This window comes from Asterias rubens, chromosome 21 (assembly GCF_902459465.1).
Source record: "Asterias rubens chromosome 21, eAstRub1.3, whole genome shotgun sequence".
In the NCBI taxonomy this organism is placed as follows: Eukaryota; Metazoa; Echinodermata; class Asteroidea; order Forcipulatida; family Asteriidae; genus Asterias; species Asterias rubens.
The window spans coordinates 10,433,374-10,458,767 of NC_047082.1; the positions used below are offsets into that span (position 1 = coordinate 10,433,374).

General features: G+C 37.6%; 2 protein-coding genes across 2 annotated transcripts; both read left to right on the forward strand.

Moving 5' to 3' along the window:
- The first annotated feature begins 123 nt into the window (after positions 1-123).
- Positions 124-8,287, forward strand: LOC117304716 (protein LTV1 homolog). The gene is made up of 10 exons (XM_033789314.1): positions 124-261; positions 726-869; positions 1,142-1,315; positions 2,488-2,575; positions 3,017-3,140; positions 3,562-3,781; positions 4,206-4,339; positions 5,140-5,371; positions 6,250-6,453; positions 6,976-8,287. The coding sequence occupies exons 1-10, from the start codon at positions 259-261 to the stop codon at positions 7,087-7,089; spliced, it is 1,437 nt and encodes a 478-aa protein (XP_033645205.1). The 5' UTR covers positions 124-258; the 3' UTR covers positions 7,090-8,287.
- A 1,441-nt stretch (positions 8,288-9,728) lies between these two features.
- LOC117304659 (aqualysin-1-like) lies at positions 9,729-18,043 on the forward strand. The gene is made up of 9 exons (XM_033789218.1): positions 9,729-9,776; positions 10,870-10,994; positions 12,072-12,200; positions 13,040-13,169; positions 13,665-13,777; positions 14,697-14,838; positions 15,769-15,956; positions 16,565-16,733; positions 17,793-18,043. The coding sequence occupies exons 2-9, from the start codon at positions 10,884-10,886 to the stop codon at positions 17,930-17,932; spliced, it is 1,122 nt and encodes a 373-aa protein (XP_033645109.1). The 5' UTR covers positions 9,729-9,776; positions 10,870-10,883; the 3' UTR covers positions 17,933-18,043.
- Positions 18,044-25,394: the final 7,351 nt, after the last annotated feature.

Below are 25,394 nucleotides of genomic sequence, written 5' to 3' on the forward strand. Positions count from 1 at the left end.
TTGCGCATTCAAAACTGAAATTGCGTGAAACAACAAAGAATGCGCGGTCAGTGTGATGATAATTTCCGTACCGTGTTAACATTGCGCCCCTATCAAAAGGTCACAGTCTAAATGTCACGCATGCGTAGTTAAAGCACCACCATGTGTTCAGCACAGCAGTAATGATTCACTGAATGTTGACTGAGGGTTTCGACATGTAAAAGCTGTGGAAAACGAGAAGATTTATCCTGTATTTCGTCACATAAAGAAGAAGTTAAAATGGTAAGGGGAAAAAGTTTCCGTATGGCGCCACCACTTTTTCATTCGATATGAAATAATATTATAGTATCTAATTTACCTCAATGAGATATCCCTTTTTGTAAAAATGAGTGAAAAGGTGGTGGCGCCATACGGAAAGTTATCCGGTGAAGAAAAGTGTTTGCTCCCCCCCCCCTCTTCGAAGTACCTTTTTTACAGTACTGTTTGTGATTCGTGCACAAATTTGTAACTTGTGCAGGTTTTTTACTTTGCGCTCAGCATTTAACCATATTTTTTAATTAACTGGTTCAGTCAGATAAGCATTTGAAACATGATTGTTACAGTTAATGTATCTACATGAAGGGGCATGTAGTTGTGACATTTGAAACTTTCGTCAGTTTTGATCATCAAAAATATTCACCTCTCCTAGTGCTCTACACCCACAATTATTATTGTTATTTATCCTAATGTTTGTTATTTCTTTGCAGCCGGGAAGAAAGAAAAAGCCATTTATAGATCGCAAGAGTTCAGTGAGTTTTCATCTGGTTCATCGAAGTCAACGAGATCCTCTGCAGGCAGATGAAGACAGCTCGAAATTTGTCCTCTTGCAAAAACAGAAAGCTAAAGAAAAGGTTTGAACCCAATCTATCAAAAGTCACCTGACCCCCCTACCCCCTACCCCCTACCCCCTTTGATCAGCAGAGTGTGGGGTTCGAACCCCAGTCGTGACACTTGCTACACAAAATTGGGGAAGTAGTGCTTTCTGTTCTATCGGCCAGGCTTCGGACTGATGATACCCAAGCCTACATCTGTATGTAGCCCACACCTTGAAGTGGCCTTCAGGCGACTTGCATTAAAAAATAAAAAAAAATTAATAACAATCACTCTGAAATTATCTTATCAGGAAGAACTTGAGAAGCAGAAATCGCAGGAGAGGGAGTTTGGAGTGTTCTACGATGACGATTATAATTACCTTCAGCATCTGAAGGATGCGAATCCAGCAGTTGTGTGGTCTGAGCCCACGCCATCTTCAACTCAGCAACCACAAGTGCCGGTTAATGTTCAAGTCCCTCCTCAGGTATGTCATTAACCCTAGCCCTCCAAAGTCATCCAAATAATTCTCAAACCCTCCCAAATCTTCCCAAGTCCTCCCAAATATTCAAAAATCCCTTAAAAATCCTGAAAAATCCAAAGCCTCCCAACTGTTCTAAAACCTTCAAAATCTTCCTTAATACTCCCAATTCATAAAAATCTTTCAAAATCCTTCAAAATTCTCAGAAGTCCTTCAAAATCCTCAAAAATATTCCTTAATCCTCCCATATCGTCAAAAACCGTCCCAAATACCCTCAAATCCTCCCAAATCGCCCTCAGTCCCATAAAGGTCTCTTCAATTACACTGCCTGATTGCGGAGGATTGAGGATTGTTGGCCTAATTAACAATTGCTTATCGCTGAGCCAGTTATACCAATTCTTATCCAAGTCCATGGTGTGAGGTGACATGTCGGCATGATATGGCCCGAACGGTCAAGCACACTGGACTCTACCCCACTGTTTCTGATACAGCATAGGGTGGATTCGTGCAGTGGGCTTTACAATTTTTGGCTATCTTCTCAGGGTCAACTCTTATGGTTTAAAGACACCATGCATTGACCGACATCTTTTATGAAACGTGAGCGAGTGAAAGGCTATCCTTGACCGAGAGTCGTGCGCAGCGCCTACACTCACAACACTCATGCACAGCGCCTACACTCACGACACTCATGCACAGTGCCTACACTCACGACACTCATGCACAGCGCCTACACTCACGACACTTGTGCACTTTTCCGATGGTTTGCGTTTACAGCAAAGACAGTGGTCAATGACGTCATTTGCAATCCATCTATTGGCCTAGGATTACCCTCCTTATAACAGGCCTGTGAAATCTCCGCTTTAAAGCAGATGTCCGCTTTTTTATTGATCAGGACAAATTTTAAAAACTTTTTAAACTCCTTTTCTTTCTTATAGCTTGGCATGCCTTATATAAGCTTGTCAATAATAATTTACAACTACAATAACTTGAGAAAAGCCTAGTTACTGGATCAACGGGGCCCCAAATTGCACGGTGTAAATGCATGATGCGCGCTGACTTGACGCTGCACGATCATCCTTACATTATATTTAGTGTATCAGCTCTTTCTTTAAAGATCCACTCACAGGCCTGCTATAACTACATCCAGAGTTAAACGTATTTGATCTACTTCTTACTAGGTCTCCAAGCTTGGTCTTCCCTCTGATGTATTCCCCTCAGAGACTGAAGAGAAAGTTGGTCTACTCAACAAAGCAGCTCCTGTTTATGGTGCGTAGCTATTATTATTTGTGTACGATATATTTTATGCATTGATACCAAGGATGCCTCATGAGTGGTCTCTGTTCAACTCCAGGTCTGCAAGTTAACAGACATTTCTCTCAATGTTTGCTTCAGTTGTTTTTTCTGTTATATATTACAGCATGGTCGCACTAGGTTTACAGTGCAGAGCTGTTCCTATAAGAGACCTTTTAATTTACTGTGGCTGCGCGGCCGGTCACGGTAAGTTGACACTGACAGGGAGGGCAGTTTACCGTGCGTCCCCATTGGATTTAATATTTTGTCATTCTACGAAAAAAGTTGTGGTACTTTAACAAAAGAAAGACCAATGGGAACATGGCTTAAGCCTTGGCCTACATGGTCTCTGTCAATGTTTGCTTTTGTTGTTAGAGTTTTCTCTTCAAGATTTTTCTTTTGTCTTTTTCCTTCTAGGTCCGAGGCTTGATCTTGATCCAGATCTTGTGGCTGCAATGGATGAAGATTTTGATTTTGAAGACCCCGACAATGAGCTGGAAGATGATTTCATTTTGATTGCTCAGGATGAGACAGACCACAGGTGGGCTTCATTCACACTTGGGTACTTTATAGTTTCCACCAAAGTATATAGGGGTAGGGGTCAAAATTGCCGCTAGCCCGCTAGCCAGGGACTACCAGTTTACAGCCGGGCTACTAATTTTCCCAGTTTTACAGCCCGGTGGGCTTGTGAAAAAATACAACTTTCGGTGACCAATTTGTTCCATGACTCAAGATGAATGTATTTTTCGGCTACCAAAATCTCATCAGGGCTTCTAAAAATTCTGGGTTACTAGCCCTACTATAAAAATGCACTTAATTTCGACCCCTGAGGGGAGACAGCCAACATAGGGTTTAGATTGCCAAGCTGGTAGAGCGCCGACAGGTTAATACGGAGGTCGTTGGTTCATACCCTGCGTTAGTAAATATTTCTTTTTTCATTCCTTAAACCCTTTATTCTCCAGTAAACCTTCTGATGGTAAAGGTGATGGAAGCGAGTCGGATGACGATGAGGACTATTTAACTGATGAGTTAGAAGATAGTGATGATGAAGGAAACCCAAACTACGACCAGAAAACGTACCTCTCTGAGGAAACCAAGACGCAATTCACCAATTATTCCATCACGTCATCCGTCATGAGGAGGAACGATGGATTGACTCTTCTGGACGACAGGTTTGAAAAGGTAACAAGAAGTCAAATAGTTGGACCGTGTCCTGGTTGCGCGGATAAGATTAGATGGTGTTTCTGTTCAGCAGAGTGTGGGTTCAAGGACCGGTCGAGGCACTTGTGTCCTTAAGCAAGACACTTAACCATTATTGCTGCATCTTTCAAAGTGGGACATAAAGCCGTTGGTCCCATGTGTTTTTTTAAGCACGTAAAAGAACCCAGTGCATTTATCGAAAAAGAGAAGGGATTCACCCGGTGTTCCTGATTTTTTGATTGGTTAACCCTTGGAAATAATTCATTCTTGAATTGTTTCTCAAATTTGTGAGGGGTGATGTCGGGGAGTGAAAAGCCAGTCCGGTCTGAGGTAGGATTTTTCTACAAAGGTTGAAGGCAGAGAAAGAAACCTCGGAGCCAACCTTGTCCCCTTTGTTTGATTGTAGTTATATGAGCAGTACGATGACATGGAGATCGGAGCGTTAGATCACGACGACATCGACGGACATCGAGAGGTGGACGCAGAAAATGATATCATGAAACAAGTTATGGACGAGTATATCGCTTCACAACAGAAGAGGTAAGTGGTGTTGGAAGCTTTGCGTGGTGAGGAAAAATATATAAGAAGTAACCGTAAACAATAAACTTGGAGCTACAACCGTGTGTAAAATACCTTTTGGAAGAGTGTTCGCTTTTTTTCCAGAAGATGACCAGAGTGTGCTGTTCGAAACGTCGAGACCATACCGGCTCTTTTCGGAGCCTACACTCCTTCAAAAAGAGATTGTACATATGGTTGTACCTGCAAGTGTACTATAACTCTTATCTTAGAAGAGGTATCTTGGAAAGGAAATATTGCCTTTCGGATTGGAATGAATATGGTCGAAATTATGTTTTGAAAGCAGACTGTATTGATTCACACAAACATCCCTCAAATATGCATTTTGCTTTTACTTCGTGAGCTAACGAGGTCTGTAGTTTTGTTGTCCGGAGTTGAAAATTTGGTTCTATGAGTTATTTCAGGGAAAAACCCGCCCAATCAGTTGGGAGTGAAAACCCAATCCGCATAGTGCCCCTGCGTGATTTGAACCGGTGTCTTATAGGTGGAAGCTGAGGAAAGATGCCACTATGCCAACCGGACTGCTTGATTTACCCCTTACCGACTTAAGTTGACAGCACCAATACCCCCTCTTCCTTAACATTGGCGACTTTAGTCGACCAAGCTTACACAAACATATCTGTTAGGAAAAGGAGAGGGCAAAGACAAAAGGTTAACAGTCATTCCTTCTTGTTTGAGACCATGGGGTTGAATGGTCTGAAGGCGCCTTATCCACACTTTCTTTTGTTTTTGTAACCCCCCCCCCCTCCCTTTTCACATTTTAGTTCCCTTGCTGATATCCGAAGGGAAGGCAAGCTAGAGGATGGAAAGAAACAGTTGGGTGACTACGATGAGGGTGTTGACGATGAAAATGATGAAGAGGGAGATGAGAATGAAGATCGCGTCAAACTTACCGTCACGGAAACCAAGAAAGACGAACGGTGGGACTGTGAATCAATCCTCAGTACCTACTCCACTCTCTACAACCATCCAACAACGATTAAAGAGCCTACTAAAGTAAGCCACTCCCCCGTACTCCCTGCTGCTTAAATTTTTTAATTTCCAACCACAACATTGACCACAGACCCTCCTTAAAGGCAGTGGACACTATTGGTAATTACTCAAAATAATTATTAGCATAAAACCTTACTTGGTAACGAGTAATGGGGAGAGGTTGGTAGTATAAAACATTGTGAGAAACGGCTCCCTCTGAAGTGGATTAGTTTTTTAGAAAGAAGTATATCCACGAATTTGATTTCGAAACCTCGAATTTAGAATTTGAGGTCTCAAAATCAAACATCTGAAAGCACACAACTTCGTGTGACAAGGGTGTTTTTTCTTTCATTATTATCTTGGAACTTCGATGACCGATTAAGCTCAATTTTTTCACAGGTTTGTTATGATTTCACGAAACGCTAGGATTAATCCCAACTCCAGTTAGGACGAGCAACCCGTCTTAACTTTGGATGGGTTCAATGCGTCCTACATATTTGGATACGGAACTGAACCCGTCCTAAGTCCTTAGATGATTCCTAAGTTAGGAAGAGTTTGGTGAAATCGACGGCTGGACACCTTTGGTAATTGTCAAACACCAATATTCTCACTTGGCATATCCCATCATATGCATGAAAATTTTGACGCAATTGGTCATCGAAGTTACACGAATCCCGGTCATGCACTTGTGTCCTTGATCAAAATGCTTTACCCAGGGGTAAAAATGGGTACCTGCGGGGGAGGTTGATATTATGTGTGAAAAAGCCTTAAGAATGTTATTGGGCAAATGACCAAGGCACTGATGTAAAGCGTATTGAGACAGCTATTGTAAAATATGCTCTATAAGAACTTATTAGTTTTTTGTTTACCTGATTTCCTGTGCCATTTTGTTTGTCCCTCAGAAAAAATCCGGCATCCGACTTTCTCAGAAGACGGGGATGCCTCTCGATACCCTCCCAAGTCCTGGCCCCACAAAGAAACAGCAGGAGAGGGAGCTGCACGACGAGTTCACACTACCAACCATCGCTCCTACGAGACCCACAGACAGGAAAGAAACACCCGAGGAAAAGAAACTGAGGAAGCAAGCTGTTAAAGAAGACAGGAGGGTAAGATGAGTTTGGGTACCAGACTCGGAAGAGGAACTTGAAGTAGGAACGGTATAGCGTGCCGGGTATGGGGAAAGAGGATTCCTCCCCCACCCACCCCCTCCCCCAAAAAACAAAAACTTTCCCAAACAAACTATTTTCCTCTTGTGCAGAAGGACCCCCCCCCAAAAAAAAAAAAAACAACCCCAAAACAAAAACAAAATTAAGAATTCATTTATTGAGCACCAAGTTAGGACTTGGGGCCCCCTGAAACTGAACAAAGATTGTGACCAATAGGGAGACGGCCAGTTTTTAGGGCTCAGTTGGTAGAGCGATGTACGAGAGTCGCAGTCTCAAATACTTTTCTGAAATTTCATGTGTTTTAATGTTCATACAGTAACAAATTGCTGTCTGAAATACGTTCAAAGTTGAGAAACTTAAGTCCCCAGGTTCAATCTTTTCTGGCGGCCAGGTTCAATCTTTTCTCTGTTTTACACCCAATTGTATTTTACTGACAACTATTTTTGCTTTTTTGTCATACAGTATCGACGGCTTGAGAAGAAGGCTAACAAGCAAGCATTCAAGGATGAAGAAAAGAAACAAGGCTTGGCGATGGTCCACCTCAAGAAGAACATGCAAGGCATCAGAATAGTCTGAAAGAAATTGTTGAAGGTCTGAGACTTTTGGTTTTCAAACTAAGAATAAAGGGCACTGGACACAGTTGTTAATTACTCAAAACATTTATCAGCATACAAAGTATAACCACCCCATTTTAATGAGACATTGGACACAATTAACTGAAAGTGCAGCACCTAAAATTGCAGGACCAATCCAACAGGCATCACATTGTTTAAAAACATTGTTTACTTTAAAAGGTTCAAAGGACTTGTGTAGCACCTGTTGTATTTTAGAAACATCGTGTGCCTGCACAATTATTATCCATCTTGATTGACACTTTTGGACTTTCAATTTTCAGCTTTCAGTTGTCTGTTATCAAAGTGGGTTGATAGAACTTTGAATGATTGGCATCATTAAAGATCTTTAGGGTAAACATTGTTAATTTTTGGCCAGACCTGGAAACTTTCACCCTTATCAAAAACAGTTTCTTTGTTTTCAAAAAAGATCTGGTGTGAACTTTTGTGAAAGCATTTTAGAAAGTCAAAATGTAAATATGTATTTATAGATTAAGGGAGTTGGTCATAAGTCAGCCATTTTGGATTCTAAATAAGCAAGATACCAGTCACAGATGGTACACGTTGCATGGCATTTTAGCTGGTGACCATATTGTGGTAAGCAGAATCATTTTGTGCTGAGCTACTTTTTGTGCAGATCTATGAAAGTTGCCTGAGAATGAAGATACAATCGGCAGATTCGTGGAAGGACGTAATCCAAAGTAACCAGGAAAGGGCGTAAGCAATTAATGTGCAAAATTGTCATTCAAGACAACCAAGTGTGAAAGTTTGATCGGTTTTAAGTCATTCATAGGTCATCATAGGAAGGTTTTTTGCATTGGGAAAACATCTCTTTGGGGTAATTCTAGCAACAAACATTTGTTTTTGTCAGAAGCCATTTTTTTGCTTACTGTCTTTTGTTACTGGAAAAATTACTTAGTATGTCTGGAAGAAGGGTGTAATGCCTGACAGCGTTCTTTCCTCCACAGCGCAGTTATCCAGCTTACAGCCCAGCAATCATGTGTAGCTTAGGCTGGTGCCTATTTATTTATGACTTTAATACCATTACCATAGTAATATTTTCACTTAAACAGGGATCCAAACATGTCCTACTTTCCTAGCATAAACTTTATATGTAAAAAATAACAAAAATAATCCATCATGAAATAAACCATGAAGAAACTGACGAAAATCCTGTTTGGCTTGTGACTTTTATTACTTTTAAAATGTTGAATTTGAGATATTCAGCAGAGTGTGGGTTCCCCAAGTCCTGGTCGTTACACTTGTGCCCTTTAAGCAAGACACTTAACCATTATTTCTGGGTCATTGTAGAAGAACCCAGTGCACTTTATCGAAAAGAGAAGGGTTCGCCCCGGTGTTCCTGGTTTGGTTGGCAGCATATCGTACCACACTAACACCTTGAGCATGGTGCAATGTAAACGGATTGGTCTCATACTTCAAAACGTGCTCCACAATGCCTTGAATGTTGGAGCGCTTTGGGCGTCACTAAGTCACGGATATGAATTCTATATAAGAAGCCACTTATAAAATTTTCACACAAGCATCAAATTAGTTTCCCGGTTCAAAGCTGAAAAGTGTTTAGCCATCAATGTTTATCAGTGCCATTGAGTGGCAAGTGTCATGAGTGTGTGGCATCTAGAATTCATCTCCTATCATTACAGAGGGTCGGTTTGTATCAGCTGTGGTAAGTCAAAAACAATTTCTTTTATTCGTGTCATACAAATTACTTTCAAAGGCACTGGACACTATTGGTAATTGTTGAAGACCAGTATTCTCAACATATGCATAAAATGACAAACCTGTGAAAATTTGAACTCAATTGGTCGTCGAAGTTGGGAGATAATAATGGAAGAAAAAACACCCTTGTCACACGGAGTTGTGTGCTTTCAGATGCTTGTTTTGAGGACCTCGAATTCTAAATCTGAGGTCTCGAAATCAAATTTGTGGAAAATTACTTCTTTCTCGAAAACTACGCTACTTCAGAGGGAGCTGTTTCTCACAATGTTTTATACTATCAACAGCTCCCCATTAATACATAACCAAGTAAGTTTTTATGCTAAAAATTATTTTGAGTAATTACCAATAGTATCCACTGCCTTAAACTAAAGCCTTCATACTTACTAGCTATAGTGATCATGGTCACTGATGAGGCATCCTTGGTTTCAGAAATGTGAAATACAAATCATGATAGTTTAATTTGACTTATCCTACATTAAAGGAACATGTTGCCTTGGATCGCGCAAGTTTGGCCATTTTATGGAGTAAAATGTTTTTGTTCGTGACATATCAGGACGTAAGAGAAAAAACTGCAATTTCGAGGCATGTTCGTGTGGATCAACTACTTTTAAGTTATCTATCTAACCATATGCATTTCATGAAAAACAGTTCCATTCATTTTGCATTGTTTGTGTTGGTGTTGCGGGGGGGGGGGGGGGGGTGTAAAAGACCATCAGTATAAGTTGTTTTGTTGAATGTAATCATTAATCGGTATTGTAGAGATAAAAAGTACCCTTGAGTTTGGCTGTAAACTGACAGATAGACTGGGAACTTTACCATCTGCCCTGTGATATAAACTCTTTATATTTATCGCCCGTTTCTCTGACAGGTTCACTCTCTAGTAAGCAGTACGCAGTTGAGGTTGCTGAAGATTGAGTAAGTACATTGTTTTGTAGGATTCTGTTTATATAATAATAATTATATACAAAACTTTTATAGCGCAGGTATATATCTACCAACAATGTTTTCAAGGCGCTTAGTATATACATTTATACAGAAAGAGAGGGATTGATGATATGAATTATGAGACCCAATTATGTAGCACCTTACAAGGGTTTACAAGGTGCTACGGCGCATACAGCAGCCACAGCACGGAACACCGGGGCGAACCCTTTCTCCTTTTTGATAAGTGCACTTGGTTCTTTTACATGCGTTACACAATACATGGGACCAATGGCTTTAAGTCCCACCGGTAGGACAAAGCAATGGTTAAGTGCACTGGGTTCTTTTACATGCGTTACACAACACATGGGACCAACGGCTTTAAGTCCCGTCGGTAGGACGAAGCAATGGTTAAGTGTCTTACTTAATAAGAGTGTCTCATGGCTTGGGGATTCGAACCCACACTCTGCTGATCAGAAATGCCAGAGTTTGAGTTCGGTGCTCTTAACCATTCGGCTATGCCATTTCCACAATGTGCATCTCAGTACATGCGCACATCCTGTCCGCAATTTTGGGAATCAATTGGAAGTAAAAATGAGCAAAAAGGAATTGACTCCCTTAAAGGCGGAAGTTGTAGACGCGCATTGTTCTGCGTTGTGCAGGGGTCTTTACAATGAAAATAGTTAAATACAGGGCTAACATTTAGGGGAAAATCCACATGACTGCTGAGGTGGTTGCTTAAAAATTGAGGATTGCATAGAACGAACTTCAAATGTTACACTTTACAAGATTATGTTTTTGTTGTTGAAATAATAAGGCCTACCTTTTGGAGTTATGCAGTAAATTCTACATTATTTAATTCAATTCAATTTCACTTTATTATCCCCAATGGGAAATTCATGTCGGCCTTTACTTCAAATTTACCAAAATTTCAATCAATTAGGTTTTACCATATAGACAGTACAAAAAACTCTACAAGCCACAATACTTCTCTATATAAAAATATCAAAGCTGGAAGTACATAATTATACATGGTTGCTTTTCCAAAAGACTTTAACATTTCTAAATTATTATGGGTTGGTTTCAGCTGATCGAGTCAACATGTACATCGTACTCATCTTGTCCCTAGCCGGCCTGGCAGCAGCTAACCTTTGCCCTATCTATATGCATCCAAAGGGTGGGGTTAAAGGTCAATATATCATCTCCCTTACGGTATGTACTCTTGTCTTAAAGGCAGTGGACACTATTGGTAATTGTCAAAGACTAGCCTTCGCTGTTGGTGTATCTCAACATATGCATAAAATAACAAACCTGTGAAAATTTGAGCTCAATCGGTCATCGAAGTTGCGAGATAATAATGAAAGAAAAAACACCCTTGTCACACGAAGTTGTGTGCGTTTAGATGGTTGATTTCGAGACCTCAAATTCTAAATCTGAGGTCTCGAAATCAAACTCGTGGAAAATTACTTCTTTCTCGAAAACTATGACACTTTAGAGGGAGCCGTTTCTCACAATGTTTTGTACCATCAACCTCTCCCCATTACTCGTCACCAAGAAAGGTTTTCTGCTAATAATTATTTTGAGTAAAAGGCAATAGTGTCCACTGCCTTTTAAATAGTTATATCTGAAATGTCACATTTGATGAGAAATAAATAAAACTAATTTCCCATCTGTAGTTTATCGCTCAGTGATCGTTTTATTCATTTTTTATATAAACCGATTTCATGCAAAATGTGAAATGGGAGACTTTTGGGACACTTGGTGGCAGCAGACTTACCCAATAAACTCCATTGTTCTCGGTAATGTGCCCGTGCTCAGAACTACGTAAACAATGGAAATTTACCTGGTTAATCTGCTGCCACCTAGAGTTCCAAAGTCTCCCATTGACTTTTCACTATTTTCTCATGACCCAGATGGCCGATCAATCTCAAAATTCTTCAGGTTTGTCAGTTTATGAATATGGTGAATTACATAAAGTGCTTACACTGCCAGCAACTGTTTTGTTAACAAAAAGACATTTCCGTAATGTTCCATTAGAGACACTGGACACTATTGAATTGTCAAAGACCAGGCTTCCCACTGGTCGTCGAAATTGCAAGATAATAATGAAAGAAAAAACACCCTTGCCACACGAAGTTGTGTGCTTTCAGATGCTTGATTTTGAGACCTCAAAATCTAATTCTGAGGTCTCGAAATCAAATTCGTGGAAAATTACTTCTTTCTGGAAAACTACGTTACTTCAGAGTGAGCCACCAATTCCAGACTTTTTTGATGTTTTTTTGATGACAGGGCAATGGTTATGGAGTGGATGACTTTCTAGCCAACATGGCTTCCGTCGGCATTACTGAGAAGAAAAAATACCGTGGTGCGGCCTTCAATGGATTTGTTGCAGACCTGAACGATAAACAGCTGGAACAAGTGAGTATTCTAGCGATGTACTAGTAGATTGGGTAAACAAAGTTGTTTACTTTCTGTTAAAAAGAAAACTAAAATCAGGTAATGAACCACGAAATGATTTTGGGTTGAACAGAGAAAAATTGACTAGACCTGAATTTGAATCAACGATCTCCAGCAATATAAAAGTTCTTTTCTTAAAGGACACGAGTGTCAGACCAGGGGTTGATTTCACAAAGACATTAGGACTAGTCCTAAGAGAACAAATTCAGGCTAGTCTTAAAGCCATTGGACACTTTCGATAAACAGTATTGTCCAAGGCCCACACTTCGTGTATCACAACTTATATATAAAATAACAAACCTGTGAAAATTTAGGCTCAATTGGTCATCGGAGTCGGGAGAAAATAACGGGAAAACCCACCCTTGTTTCCGCACGTTTCGCCGTGTCATGACATGTGTTTAAAATAAATCCGTAATTCTCGATATCGAGAATTGATATTGTTTCAATGTTTCCTCAAAAAGTAAAGCATTTCATGGAATAATATTTCAAGAGAAGTCTTTCACCATTACCTTCTGTAAACCCTGTAAGTTATTTGTAAATCTGTGAACTTTTAATTTTTTTTCTGTTTCGAAAGTGTCCAATGGCTTTAAGTTAGGACGAGTAACTTGTCCTAACTAGAGATAAGACTAGTCTGAATTCTTTGTAAAATCCACACATGGACTTGAAATTCACACTCTGCTGCTGATAGAAACAACAGCGGATAAGAGCACCAAACTCAAGCTGTGGTGTTTGTTAAACAGATTGTCATTATTATCATTATTATTATTATTATTATTACCATTGTTGTCTTTTTATTGTAGATTCGAGAGCAGCCAGACGTTGCTTTTGTTGAGGAGGATTCCATGGTCCAAGCCAAGTGGGTTGCGTCTTGGGGTCTGGACCGGGTGGATCAGAGGGAGCTACCCCTGGATGGAAAAAGTTCTTTCCAAGGTCAGAATTCAGACACACTTCTTTAATTCTACTCTCCGGGTGCCGGGTGTTGTCTTTTTTCTACTATACTCTTTTCTCCGGGTTGCCCCTGGGAAACAACGGCCGGCCTTTCCATGATCCCTTTACCCCTGGTAAATCAAGACCTCAAATTCTAAACCTGAGATCTCGAAATCAAATTTTCAGAAAATTACTTCTTTCTCGAAAACTACTCCATTTCAGAGGGAGCCGTTTCTCACAATGTTTTATGGTACCAACCTCTCCCCATTACTCGTTACCAAGTAAGGTTTTATGCTAATAATTATTTTGAGGTACCAATAGTGTCCACTTCCTTTAACAGCTGCAGTGGTTCTCACCTACATGTAGAAAGTTTTTATGTATATGGATAGATACCAAAATGAATATTAGTTATCTCCGAGGCAACATCTATAAGTTTTTATGGTCAATCTGACCCTTCAGACAACATTTATTTGAGATTTGTTAAATGTTTTTTTACAGGAACTGGACAGGGTGTCTATGCATTCATCATTGATACAGGAATATATCCCAACAACAAATTCTTCTCGGACCGTGCCTTGATCGCATATGATGCCGTCAAAGACAAATATGAGGTAGCTGTATATGTGTATAGATTGGCTTGGTCTTTGCACTGAAAGGGAAGGTATATGTTTGGTAATCACTCCGAAAATGAATTGCGAAAAAAATATTAGGTTAGAAGCCTACAACAGCTTTCGATAATAAAAAGCATTTTGAGAAAACATTTCAAAGTAATGTGATTATGTAAAAATGTATACATGTAGGGGTTTATGCCTCGGACCCAAACTCCAATGTTGTCAGCAGCAGAGTGTTGGTTTGAATCCTGATCATGACACGTGCCCTTAGGCAAGGCACCTGACCATCATAACTGCTTTGTTAAAAGTTTGGAAGGTACATGTAGTGCATTCTGCTCTACCAGACTGGATGAGACCAATGGCTACATCCTTACGGACTGTGAAGGGGGTAACCCTGTTTCAACCCCAGGAGTAGGTGGCTCCTAGTGGATGGTACCCATGCCTACATCCTTACGGACTGTGACGGGGGTAACCCTGTTTCAACCCCAGGAGTAGGTGGCTCCTAGTGGATGATACCCATGCCTACATCCTTACGGACTGTGAAGGGGGTAACCCTGTTTCAACCCCAGGAGTAGGTGGCTCCTAGTGGATGATACCCATGCCTACATCCTTAGGGACTGTGAAGGGGGTAGCCCTGTTTCAGCCCTAGGAGTAGGTGGCTCCTAGTGGATGATACCCATGCCTACATCCTTACGGACTGTGACGGGGGTAACCCTGTTTCAACCCCAGGAGTAGGTCACTAGGTGGCAAGTGCCCCTGGTGGCAGTTGATCTGGGTTGACTGCCCAAATGTAGCCCTCACCTTGAAGTGGCTGTCTGGCCTTGTTAGTTGGGCAATATCTCATAATAACAAAATAATTAAGTAAACAATTTAAAAAACAACTAAGTTTTTGCTGTTCCTTTTTTGTTTCAATTCCTAGGGCTTGGATTGCAATGGACATGGTACGCATTGTGCTGGTACCATCGGGGGTGAGGTGTTTGGTATTGCCAAACAGGCGACCCTGTTTGGTGTAAAGGTTCTAAACTGTGGAGGGGCTGGATTCACATCAGATGTCATTGATGGTAAATAATAGTTAAATGTACTGCCAACGGGTCCTTGTTTACTATTTACTCTGAAGTAAGCTAAAGTAGTAGTCCCAGCCAATTTTCTATACCTTCCACCCGGGTAGTAGTTAAAAAGCAAGACAGTTCTTTTCAGAACAGAGAAGTCTCCCGAACATGCGAGAAATCTACTCCGCGCCAGTAGAATAAAGCAAGACAGTTCTCTAAGAACAAACTCTACCTGGCAAGTAGATACACACATGGTGTTACCGCAAACCAAATATTAATTGATACCTCACCATGCAATGCCTCAAATCCTTTACACTATATCATACACAACAACAAGCAATGTATCTTTTGGCTCAAAGCCAGCATCTGCCTGCTGGCGCAAAAAGAACAGCAGATCAGTCTATTTATTGTCCATACTTCGGGATGTCGGGAAGTTTTTTTCATACACTTGGATGAGCTCACCGGCGGTTGCCTTTACCATAACATAAAAACTTACCTCTTCAACAAATATGTTTCTTCTGTCTTTTATCCCAGGGAAAAGACAGTGGACACTATTGGTAATTGTCAAAGACTAGTCTTCTCGCTTGGTGTATCTCAACATATGCACAAAATAACAAACCTGTGAAAATTTGAACTCAATTGATCGCGAAGTTGCGAGATAATAATGGAAGAAAAAACCCCCTGTCACAGAAAGTTGTGTGCTTTCAGATGCTTGATTTCGGGACCTCAAAATTTATTTCTGAGGTCTCGAAATCAAATTCAAATATTTGAGCCGTTTCTCACATTGTTTTATACTATCAACAGCACTCCATTGCTTGTTACCAAGTAAGTTTTTATGCTAACAATTAGCATAACAATTTTGAGTAATTACCAATAGTGACCAGTGCCTTTAAGCACATTCCTCGCAAATATTTAAAATATTGTTATCGGTCTTCATGTCAGGAATGGACTTTGTCGCAGCTCAGACCGATCAGCGGCCAGCCGTGGCCTCCATGTCCCTAGGAGGTGGGGGATCTACTGCCATGGATGAAGCGGTCAAGAGACTGGTTGACGCAGATGTGACTGTGTCTGTTGCTGCTGGTAACGAGTATGGCGATGCATGCAATGGGTCACCAGCAAGATCAAAAGAGGTAACAAGGCGATTGCCTCCATGCCCCTTGGTTATGCCTTAGTGCCCCTGAAATGCTCCAGTAGAAATTTATAGTTTCATCACTGTGTGCCCTTCATCAAGAGGTAGAGCTGGAACAGAGGGAAGGATGAGGTACATATGGATGAACCAGTACTTGAAGATAATGAGGTGCAGATTGTTGTAGAGATTTGTATGTCAGCAGGAGAAGTTTGAATTCTATAAAGCAATCTAAGAACCCATCAAGACGAGCAGACTGCCCACTGTTCAAACGTCGAGACCAAACCGGTCTCTTTTCAGAGCCAACAAAAAAGATTGAGGTTGTACCTGGGCCCAATTTCATTGAGCTGCTAAGCACAAAAATTTGCTTAGCATGACATTTCTTCCTTGATTAAAACAGAATTACCAACCAAATTTCCACTTGTTGCATTTTGCTTGTTACTTGTTTTCAAGTTTTGTTTGCTTATCCTGAAGATCACATTCTGGAAATTTGCTTGGTAATCCTGCTTTTATCAAGGCACAAATTTCATGCTCAGCAAATTTGTGTGCTTAGCACCTCTATTGCAAAGCTTCAAACATCACTTATTATTATTTCTGTTTCGTCATCATCAGGCCATCACTGTCGGAGCTACGGACATCGAAGACGAGAGAGCAGCGTTCTCAAACTACGGTTCCTGCGTAGACATCTTTGCCCCCGGTGTTGACATCCCTAGTTTGTGGCTTGGCGATTATGACGTTAACATAATCAGTGGTACATCCATGGCTTGTCCACACGTTACTGGTACGTACGAACTCTTTCAAGTATTGTTTGAAGCTTTGCATGGAGTGGATAAATAGAAAAAAATAGTAAACTTGCGGGTACAACCTCCTGAAGATATCTAGGGTATAGATGATGTGACCTCTGACGTCACTCGAAAACCATAACATTATTTGCGTCTTTTTGCCTGGCAAAACATGACGTATACAGTGTTTTGTCAACAGAGGGCGGTGTGAATGTAAACATAGGTCACATCGTCTATAGCCTTACTGTTAGATACGTCGAGACCACACTGGCTCTTTTCAGAGCCAACTCTCACACTAAGAGATGTACACATGGTTGTACCCGCAAGTTTACTATTTATTTATAGTCTCTTCCTAAACTCTTCTAAATTAAAAAATAATACCCTGCAGGTATTAAAGTGATGCATAGTTTTTGAGCTGAGAACATATTTATGTGTTAAGTAAGTAAGATTTGCGGTTACACCATGTCAGAAATCTCTGTTGTGAGTAGTGGTGGGGTGGTAGAAGAGCCGGTTTCTGCTTAATGTTTAGATCACTGTGCTTTGACCGTCTTCTTGAAAGTACAGTATTGTTTTGTCGCTTCCTGACTGTATTTTATTAATTGTTTGTATGAAATTGAAGTAAGTAAACTTAATCGGTAGTCACTCTCAAAATTAATGGCAATTAAAAAACTTACTTGGTTGGAACTACAGCAGCATTCTTGAAAGCATTTTGAGAATCATTTCGCTTTGAAGTATTGTAGCTATTGAAAAATATATAATCTTTTAACCCGACAAATTTGAATCTGAGAAGCATTACTGTCAGTAATTTTTCTCAGATTGTGTAGTCCTATTGAATATTATTCTTCCTGCATGGACATGTTCGCTCCGTATTATCTGCGATATCTCAAAAACGTGACCACCTTTTAAAATTTTCACATGTTAGTTTTACATTTGCAAAGGATCAAAACACTTGAATGGTTCCAAAAACCACAGGTATGCTTTACCTTCAAAACCCTTTTCAAAATTGTTTTAAATTTGAATCTGCACTAAGGCATTATTTTTCTTTTCGTACACAAAAGGTGGAGCAGTGTTAGCCGTCGGCAATGAACCCAAGCTGAAATCCACTGATGTGAAAGCCAAGGTACTGAAAAACGCAACCCCAGGAGTCGTCAAGAATCCTGGCCCAGATTCGCCCAATCTCATGCTTTATATTCCCTGAAGAAAAAAAACGGGTCCATCGCTGACATCTTCCAACTTCCACAGGAAGGTACAGCTTTAAATTTAAAGGCAGTGGACACTATTGGTAATTGTCAAAGACTAGCCTTCATAGTTGGTGTATCTCAACATATGCATAAAATGACAAACCTGTGAAAATTTGAGCTCAATCGGTCATCGAACTTGCGAGATAATATTGAAAGAAAAAAACACCCTTGTCACATGAAGTTGTGTGCGTTTAGATGGTTGATTTAGAGACCTCAAGTTCTAAATCTGAGGTCTCAAAATCAAATTCGTGGAAAATTACTTCTTTCTCAAAAACTATGGCGCTTCAGAGATAGCCATCTATCACAATGTTTTATACCATCAACCTCTCCCAATTACTCGTCACCAAGAAAGGTTTTACGCCAATAATTATGTTGAGTAATTACCAATAGTGTCCACTGCCTTTAAACACATGCACTGGTGATTAATACTAATTTGCAAGTTAGATTCAAAGGCAGTGGACAATATTGGTAATTACTCAACATAATTATTAGCATAAAACCTCACTTGGTAACAAGTAATGGGGAGAGAGGTTGATAGTAAAAAAACATTGTGAGAAACGGCTCCCTCTGAAGTGATGTAGTTTTCGAGAAAGAAGTAATTTTTACGAATTTGATTTAGAGACCTCAGAATTAGATTTTGAGGTCTTGAAATCAAGCATCTGATACCAAACAACTTCGTGTGACTAGGGTGTTTTTTTCTTTTATTTATATCTCGCAACTTGGATGACCAATTGAGCTCAAATTTTCACAGGTTTGTTATTTTATGCATACTATGTTGAGATACAGCAAGTGAGAAGACTGGTCTTTGACAATCACCAATAGTGTGCAGTGTCTTTTACCTCAACACATGCACTGGTGATAGGTACTACTATAAATGTCATTTGCGAGTTAGATTTTGAGAAACTACGACTTTCTTTGTCACAAGTGACAACATTTTGAGGATCTTAAACTAAGACAGTTGCTACATGTATTGTGAGAAGTTAATTTTCTTCCCTCTGTTTAAACATTGGAATTGATTATCTCCCCCAGTGCTTCCAGAAATCAAAAAAAGATTGTACTAAGATTAATTTGTTTTTAACATAATTTTTGTTTGTGCCAAAGAATTTTTCTAGTCACAATTCAGAATTAGAATTGTCATGTTTTGTTCTATGTATAAGGAAATAGCTATTTGGAGTCTACTAATTGATGTTTACTAATTCCTCAATCAGTGTCAATTAAAACATAAATCAGTCTCATTACAGGCTATTAAAGACTTCTTATTTGAGTCTGGTCTGGTTCCCTGCCCTTACTGCGAGGATAAGAACAGGTGTTGCCTTTATATGTAAATATATATATACCTTGGATTTAATTGTGCGTCTCCAGAAAAGTCCAGCATTTTCTTCAAATGCCGGCCAAATATTTAAAACATCACAAGAGGTAAGTCCAGGCATTTTATGCAATTTTGGCCAAACACTGAAAAAATCCAAGGGCCTTTTATCAAACTTGTGCAAGGGGTAAGTCAAGGCGTTTTATAATTTTTTCACAATGGGGGAATTTATCAAAAGGCTAATTTTGCTTGTGAATTTATCAAATTTTGCACACACAAACAAAGGCTATAGCCTTGTACATTTCTCTGCAAAATTTGATAAATTCACAAGCAAATAGCCTTGTACATTTTTGTGCAAATGTTGATCAATTCACTAGCCTTGTACATTTTTGTGCAAATGTTGATCAATTCACAAGGCTATAGCCTTATACATTTTTGTGCAAATGTTGATCAATTCACAAGGCTATAGCCTTATACATTTTTGTGCAAATGTTGATCAATTCACAAGGCTATAGCCTTATACATTTTTGTACAAAATTTGATAAATTCACAAGGCTTATAGCCTTATACATTTTTGTGCAAATGTTGATCAATTCACAAGGCTATAGCCTTGTACATTTTTGTACAAAATTTGATAAATTCACAAGGCTATAGCCTTATACATTTTTGTACAAAATTTGATAAATTCACAAGGCTTATAGCCTTATACATTTTTGTGCAAATGTTGATCAATTCACAAGGCTATAGCCTTGTACATTTTTGTACAAAATTTGATAAATTCACAAGGCTATAGCCTTATACATTTTTGTGCAAATGTTGATCAATTCACAAGGCTATAGCCTTGTACATTTTTGTACAAAATTTGATAAATTCACAAGGCTATAGCCTTATACATTTTTGTGCAAATGTTGATCAATTCACAAGGCTATAGCCTTGTACATTTTTGTACAAAATTTGATAAATTCACAAGGCTATAGCCTTGTACATTTTTGTACAAAAATTTGATAAATTCACAAGGCTATAATAGCCTTATACATTTTTGTGCAAATGTTGATCAATTCACAAGGCTATATATAGCCTTGTAAATTTTTGTACAAAATTTGATAAATTCACAAGGCTATAGCCTTGTACATTTTTGTACAAATGTTGATCAATTCATAAGGCTATAGCCTTATACATTTTTGTGCAAATGTTGATCAATTCACAAGGCTATATATAGCCTTGTAAATTTTTGTACAAAATTTGATAAATTCACAAGGCTTTAGCCTTATACATTTTTGTGCAAATGTTGATCAATTCACAAGGCTATAGCCTTGTACATTTTTGTACAAATGTTGATCAATTCACAAGGCTATAGCCTTGTACATTTTTGTACAAAATATGATAAATTCACAAGGCTTATAGCCTTATACATTTTTGTGCAAATGTTGATCAATTCACAAGGCTAAAGCCTTGTACTTTTTTGTACAAATTTTGATAAATTCACAAGGCTATAGCCTTATACATTTTTGTGAAAATGTTGATCAATTCACAAGGCTATAGCCTTGTACATTTTTGTGCAAATGTTGATCAATTCACAAGGCTATATATAGCCTTGTAAATTTTTGTACAAAATTTGATAAATTCACAAGGCTATAGCCTTGTACATTTTTGTGCAAATGTTGATCAATTCACAAGGCCTTGTACATTTTGTACAAAATTTGATAAATTCACATTTTGTAAATTTTTGTACAAAATTTGATAAATTCACAATGCTATAGCCTTATACATTTTTGTGCAAATGTTGATAAATTCGCAAGGCTATAGCCTTGTACATTTTTGTACAAAATGTGATAAATTCACAAGGCTATAGCCTTGTACATTTTTGTACAAAAATTTGATAAATTCACAAGGCTATAATAGCCTTATACATTTTTGTGCAAATGTTGATCAATTCACAAGGCTATATATAGCCTTGTAAATTTGTGTACAAAATTTGATAAATTCACAAGGCTATAGCCTTGTACATTTTTGTACAAATGTTGATCAATTCATAAGGCTATAGCCTTATACATTTTTGTGCAAATGTTGATCAATTCACAAGGCTATATATAGCCTTGTAAATTTTTGTACAAAATTTGATAAATTCACAAGGCTTATAGCCTTATACATTTTTGTGCAAATGTTGATCAATTCACAAGGCTATATATAGCCTTGTAAATTTTTGTACAAAATTTGATAAATTCACAAGGCTATATAGCCTTGTAAATTTTTGTACAAAATTTGATAAATTCACAAGGCTATAGCCTTGTACATTTTTGTACAAATGTTGATCAATTCACAAGGCTATAGCCTTGTACATTTTGTACAAAATTTGATAAATTCACAAGGCTATAGCCTTATACATTTTTGTGCAAATGTTGATAAACTCACAAGGCTATAGCCTTGTACTTTTTTGTACAAAATTTGATAAATTCACAAGGCTATAGCCTTATACATTTTTGTGAAAATGTTGATCAATTCACAAGGCTATAGCCTTGTACATTTTTGTGCAAATGTTGATCAATTCACAAGGCTATATATAGCCTTGTAAATTTTTGGACAAAATTTGATAAATTCACAAGGCTATAGCCTTGTACATTTTTGTACAAATGTTGATCAATTCACAAGGCTATAGCCTTGTACATTTTTGTACAAATGTTGATCAATTCACAAGGCTATAGCCTTGTACATTTTGTACAAAATTTGATAAATTCACAAGGCTATAGCCTTATACATTTTTGTGCAAATGTTGATAAACTCACAAGGCTATAGCCTTGTACTTTTTTGTACAAAATTTGATAAATTCACAAGGCTATAGCCTTATACATTTTTGTGCAAATGTTGATCAATTCACAAGGCTATAGCCTTGTACATTTTTGTGCAAATGTTGATCAATTCACAAGGCTATATATAGCCTTGTACATTTTTGTACAAAATTTGATAAATTCACAAGGCTATAGCCTTATACATTTTTGTGCAAATGTTGATCAATTCACAAGGCTATAGCCTTATACATTTTTGTGCAAATGTTGATAAACTCACAAGGCTATATAGCCTTGTACTTTTTTGTACAAAATTTGATAAATTCACAAGGCTATAGCCTTATTCATTTTTGTGCAAATGTTGATCAATTCACAAGGCTATAGCCTTGTACATTTTGTACAAAATCTGATCAATTCACAAGGCTTTAGCCTTGTACATTTTTGTACAAAATTTGATAAAATCACAAGGCTATAGCCTTATACATTTTTGTGCAAATGTTGATCAATTCACAAGGCTAAAGCCTTGTACATTTTTGTGCAAATGTTGATCAATTCACAAGGCCTTGTACATTTTTGTAAAAAAATTGATCAATTCACAAGGCTATAGCCTTGTACATTTTTGTACAAAATTTGATAAATTCACAAGGCTATAGCCTTGTACATTTTTGTGCAAATGTTGATAAATTCACAAGGCTATAGCCTTGTACATTTTTGTACAAATGTTGATCAATTCACAAGGCTATATATAGCCTTGTAAATTTTTGTACAAAAATTGATCAATTCACAAGGCTATAGCCTTGTACATTTTTGTACAAAATTTGATAAATTCACATTTTTGTACAAAATGTACAAGGCTATAGCCTTGTACATTTTTGTGCAAATGTTGATAAATTCACATGTTGATAAATGTTGATAAATTCACAAGGCTACATTTTTGTACAAAATGTACATTTTTGTAAAAAAATTGATCAATTCACAAGGCTATAGCCTTGTACATTTTTGTACAAAATTTGATAAATTCACAAGGCTATAGCCTTGTACATTTTTGTACAAAATTTGATAAATTCACAAGGCTATATATAGCCTTGTAAATTTTTGTACAAAAATTGATCAATTCACAAGGCTATAGCCTTGTACATTTTTGTACAAAATTTGATAAATTCACAAGGCTATAGCCTTATACATTTTTGTGCAAATGTTGATAAACTCACAAGGCTATAGCCTTGTACTTTTTTGTACAAAATTTGATAAATTCACAAGGCTATAGCCTTATACATTTTTGTGCAAATGTTGATCAATTCACAAGGCTATAGCCTTGTACATTTTTGTGCAAATGTTGATCAATTCACAAGGCTATATATAGCCTTGTAAATTTTTGTACAAAATTTGATAAATTCACAAGGCTATAGCCTTATACATTTTTGTGCAAATGTTGATCAATTCACAAGGCTATATATAGCCTTGTAAATTTTTGTACAAAATTTGATAAATTCACAAGGCTATAGCCTTATACATTTTTGTGCAAATGTTGATCAATTCACAAGGCTATAGCCTTGTACATTTTTGTGCAAATGTTGATCAATTCACAAGGCTATATATAGCCTTGTACATTTTTGTACAAAATTTGATAAATTCACAAGGCTATAGCCTTATACATTTTTGTGCAAATGTTGATCAATTCACAAGGCTATAGCCTTATACATTTTTGTGCAAATGTTGATAAACTCACAAGGCTATAGCCTTGTACTTTTTTGTACAAAATTTGATAAATTCACAAGGCTATAGCCTTATTCATTTTTGTGCAAATGTTGATCAATTCACAAGGCTATAGCCTTGTACATTTTGTACAAAATCTGATCAATTCACAAGGCTTTAGCCTTGTACATTTTTGTACAAAATTTGATAAAATCACAAGGCTATAGCCTTATACATTTTTGTGCAAATGTTGATCAATTCACAAGGCTAAAGCCTTGTACATTTTTGTGCAAATGTTGATCAATTCACAAGGCCTTGTACATTTTTGTAAAAAAATTGATCAATTCACAAGGCTATAGCCTTGTACATTTTTGTACAAAATTTGATAAATTCACAAGGCTATAGCCTTGTACATTTTTGTGCAAATGTTGATAAATTCACAAGGCTATAGCCTTGTACATTTTTGTACAAATGTTGATCAATTCACAAGGCTATATATAGCCTTGTAAATTTTTGTACAAAAATTGATCAATTCACAAGGCTATAGCCTTGTACATTTTTGTACAAAATTTGATAAATTCACATTTTTGTACAAAATGTACAAGGCTATAGCCTTGTACATTTTTGTGCAAATGTTGATAAATTCACATGTTGATAAATGTTGATAAATTCACAAGGCTACATTTTTGTACAAAATGTACATTTTTGTAAAAAAATTGATCAATTCACAAGGCTATAGCCTTGTACATTTTTGTACAAAATTTGATAAATTCACAAGGCTATAGCCTTGTACATTTTTGTACAAAATTTGATAAATTCACAAGGCTATATATAGCCTTGTAAATTTTTGTACAAAAATTGATCAATTCACAAGGCTATAGCCTTGTACATTTTTGTACAAAATTTGATAAATTCACAAGGCTATAGCCTTATACATTTTTGTGCAAATGTTGATAAACTCACAAGGCTATAGCCTTGTACTTTTTTGTACAAAATTTGATAAATTCACAAGGCTATAGCCTTATACATTTTTGTGCAAATGTTGATCAATTCACAAGGCTATAGCCTTGTACATTTTTGTGCAAATGTTGATCAATTCACAAGGCTATATATAGCCTTGTAAATTTTTGTACAAAATTTGATAAATTCACAAGGCTATAGCCTTATACATTTTTGTGCAAATGTTGATCAATTCACAAGGCTATAGCCTTGTACATTTTGTACAAAATTTGATCAATTCACAAGGCTTTTAGCCTTGTACATTTTTGTACAAAATTTGATAAAATCACAAGGCTATAGCCTTATACATTTTTGTGCAAATGTTGATCAATTCACAAGGCTAAAGCCTAGTACATTTTTGTGCAAATGTTGATCAATTCACAAGGCCTTGTACATTTTTGTAAAAAAATTGATCAATTCACAAGGCTATAGCCTTGTACATTTTTGTACAAAATTTGATAAATTCACAAGGCTATAGCCTTGTACATTTTTGTACAAAATTTGATAAATTCACAAGGCTATAGCCTTGTACATTTTTGTGCAAATGTTGATCAATTCACAAGGCTATAGCCTTGTACATTTTTGTGAAAATGTTGATAAATTCAACATTTTTGTACAAAATTTGATAAATTCACA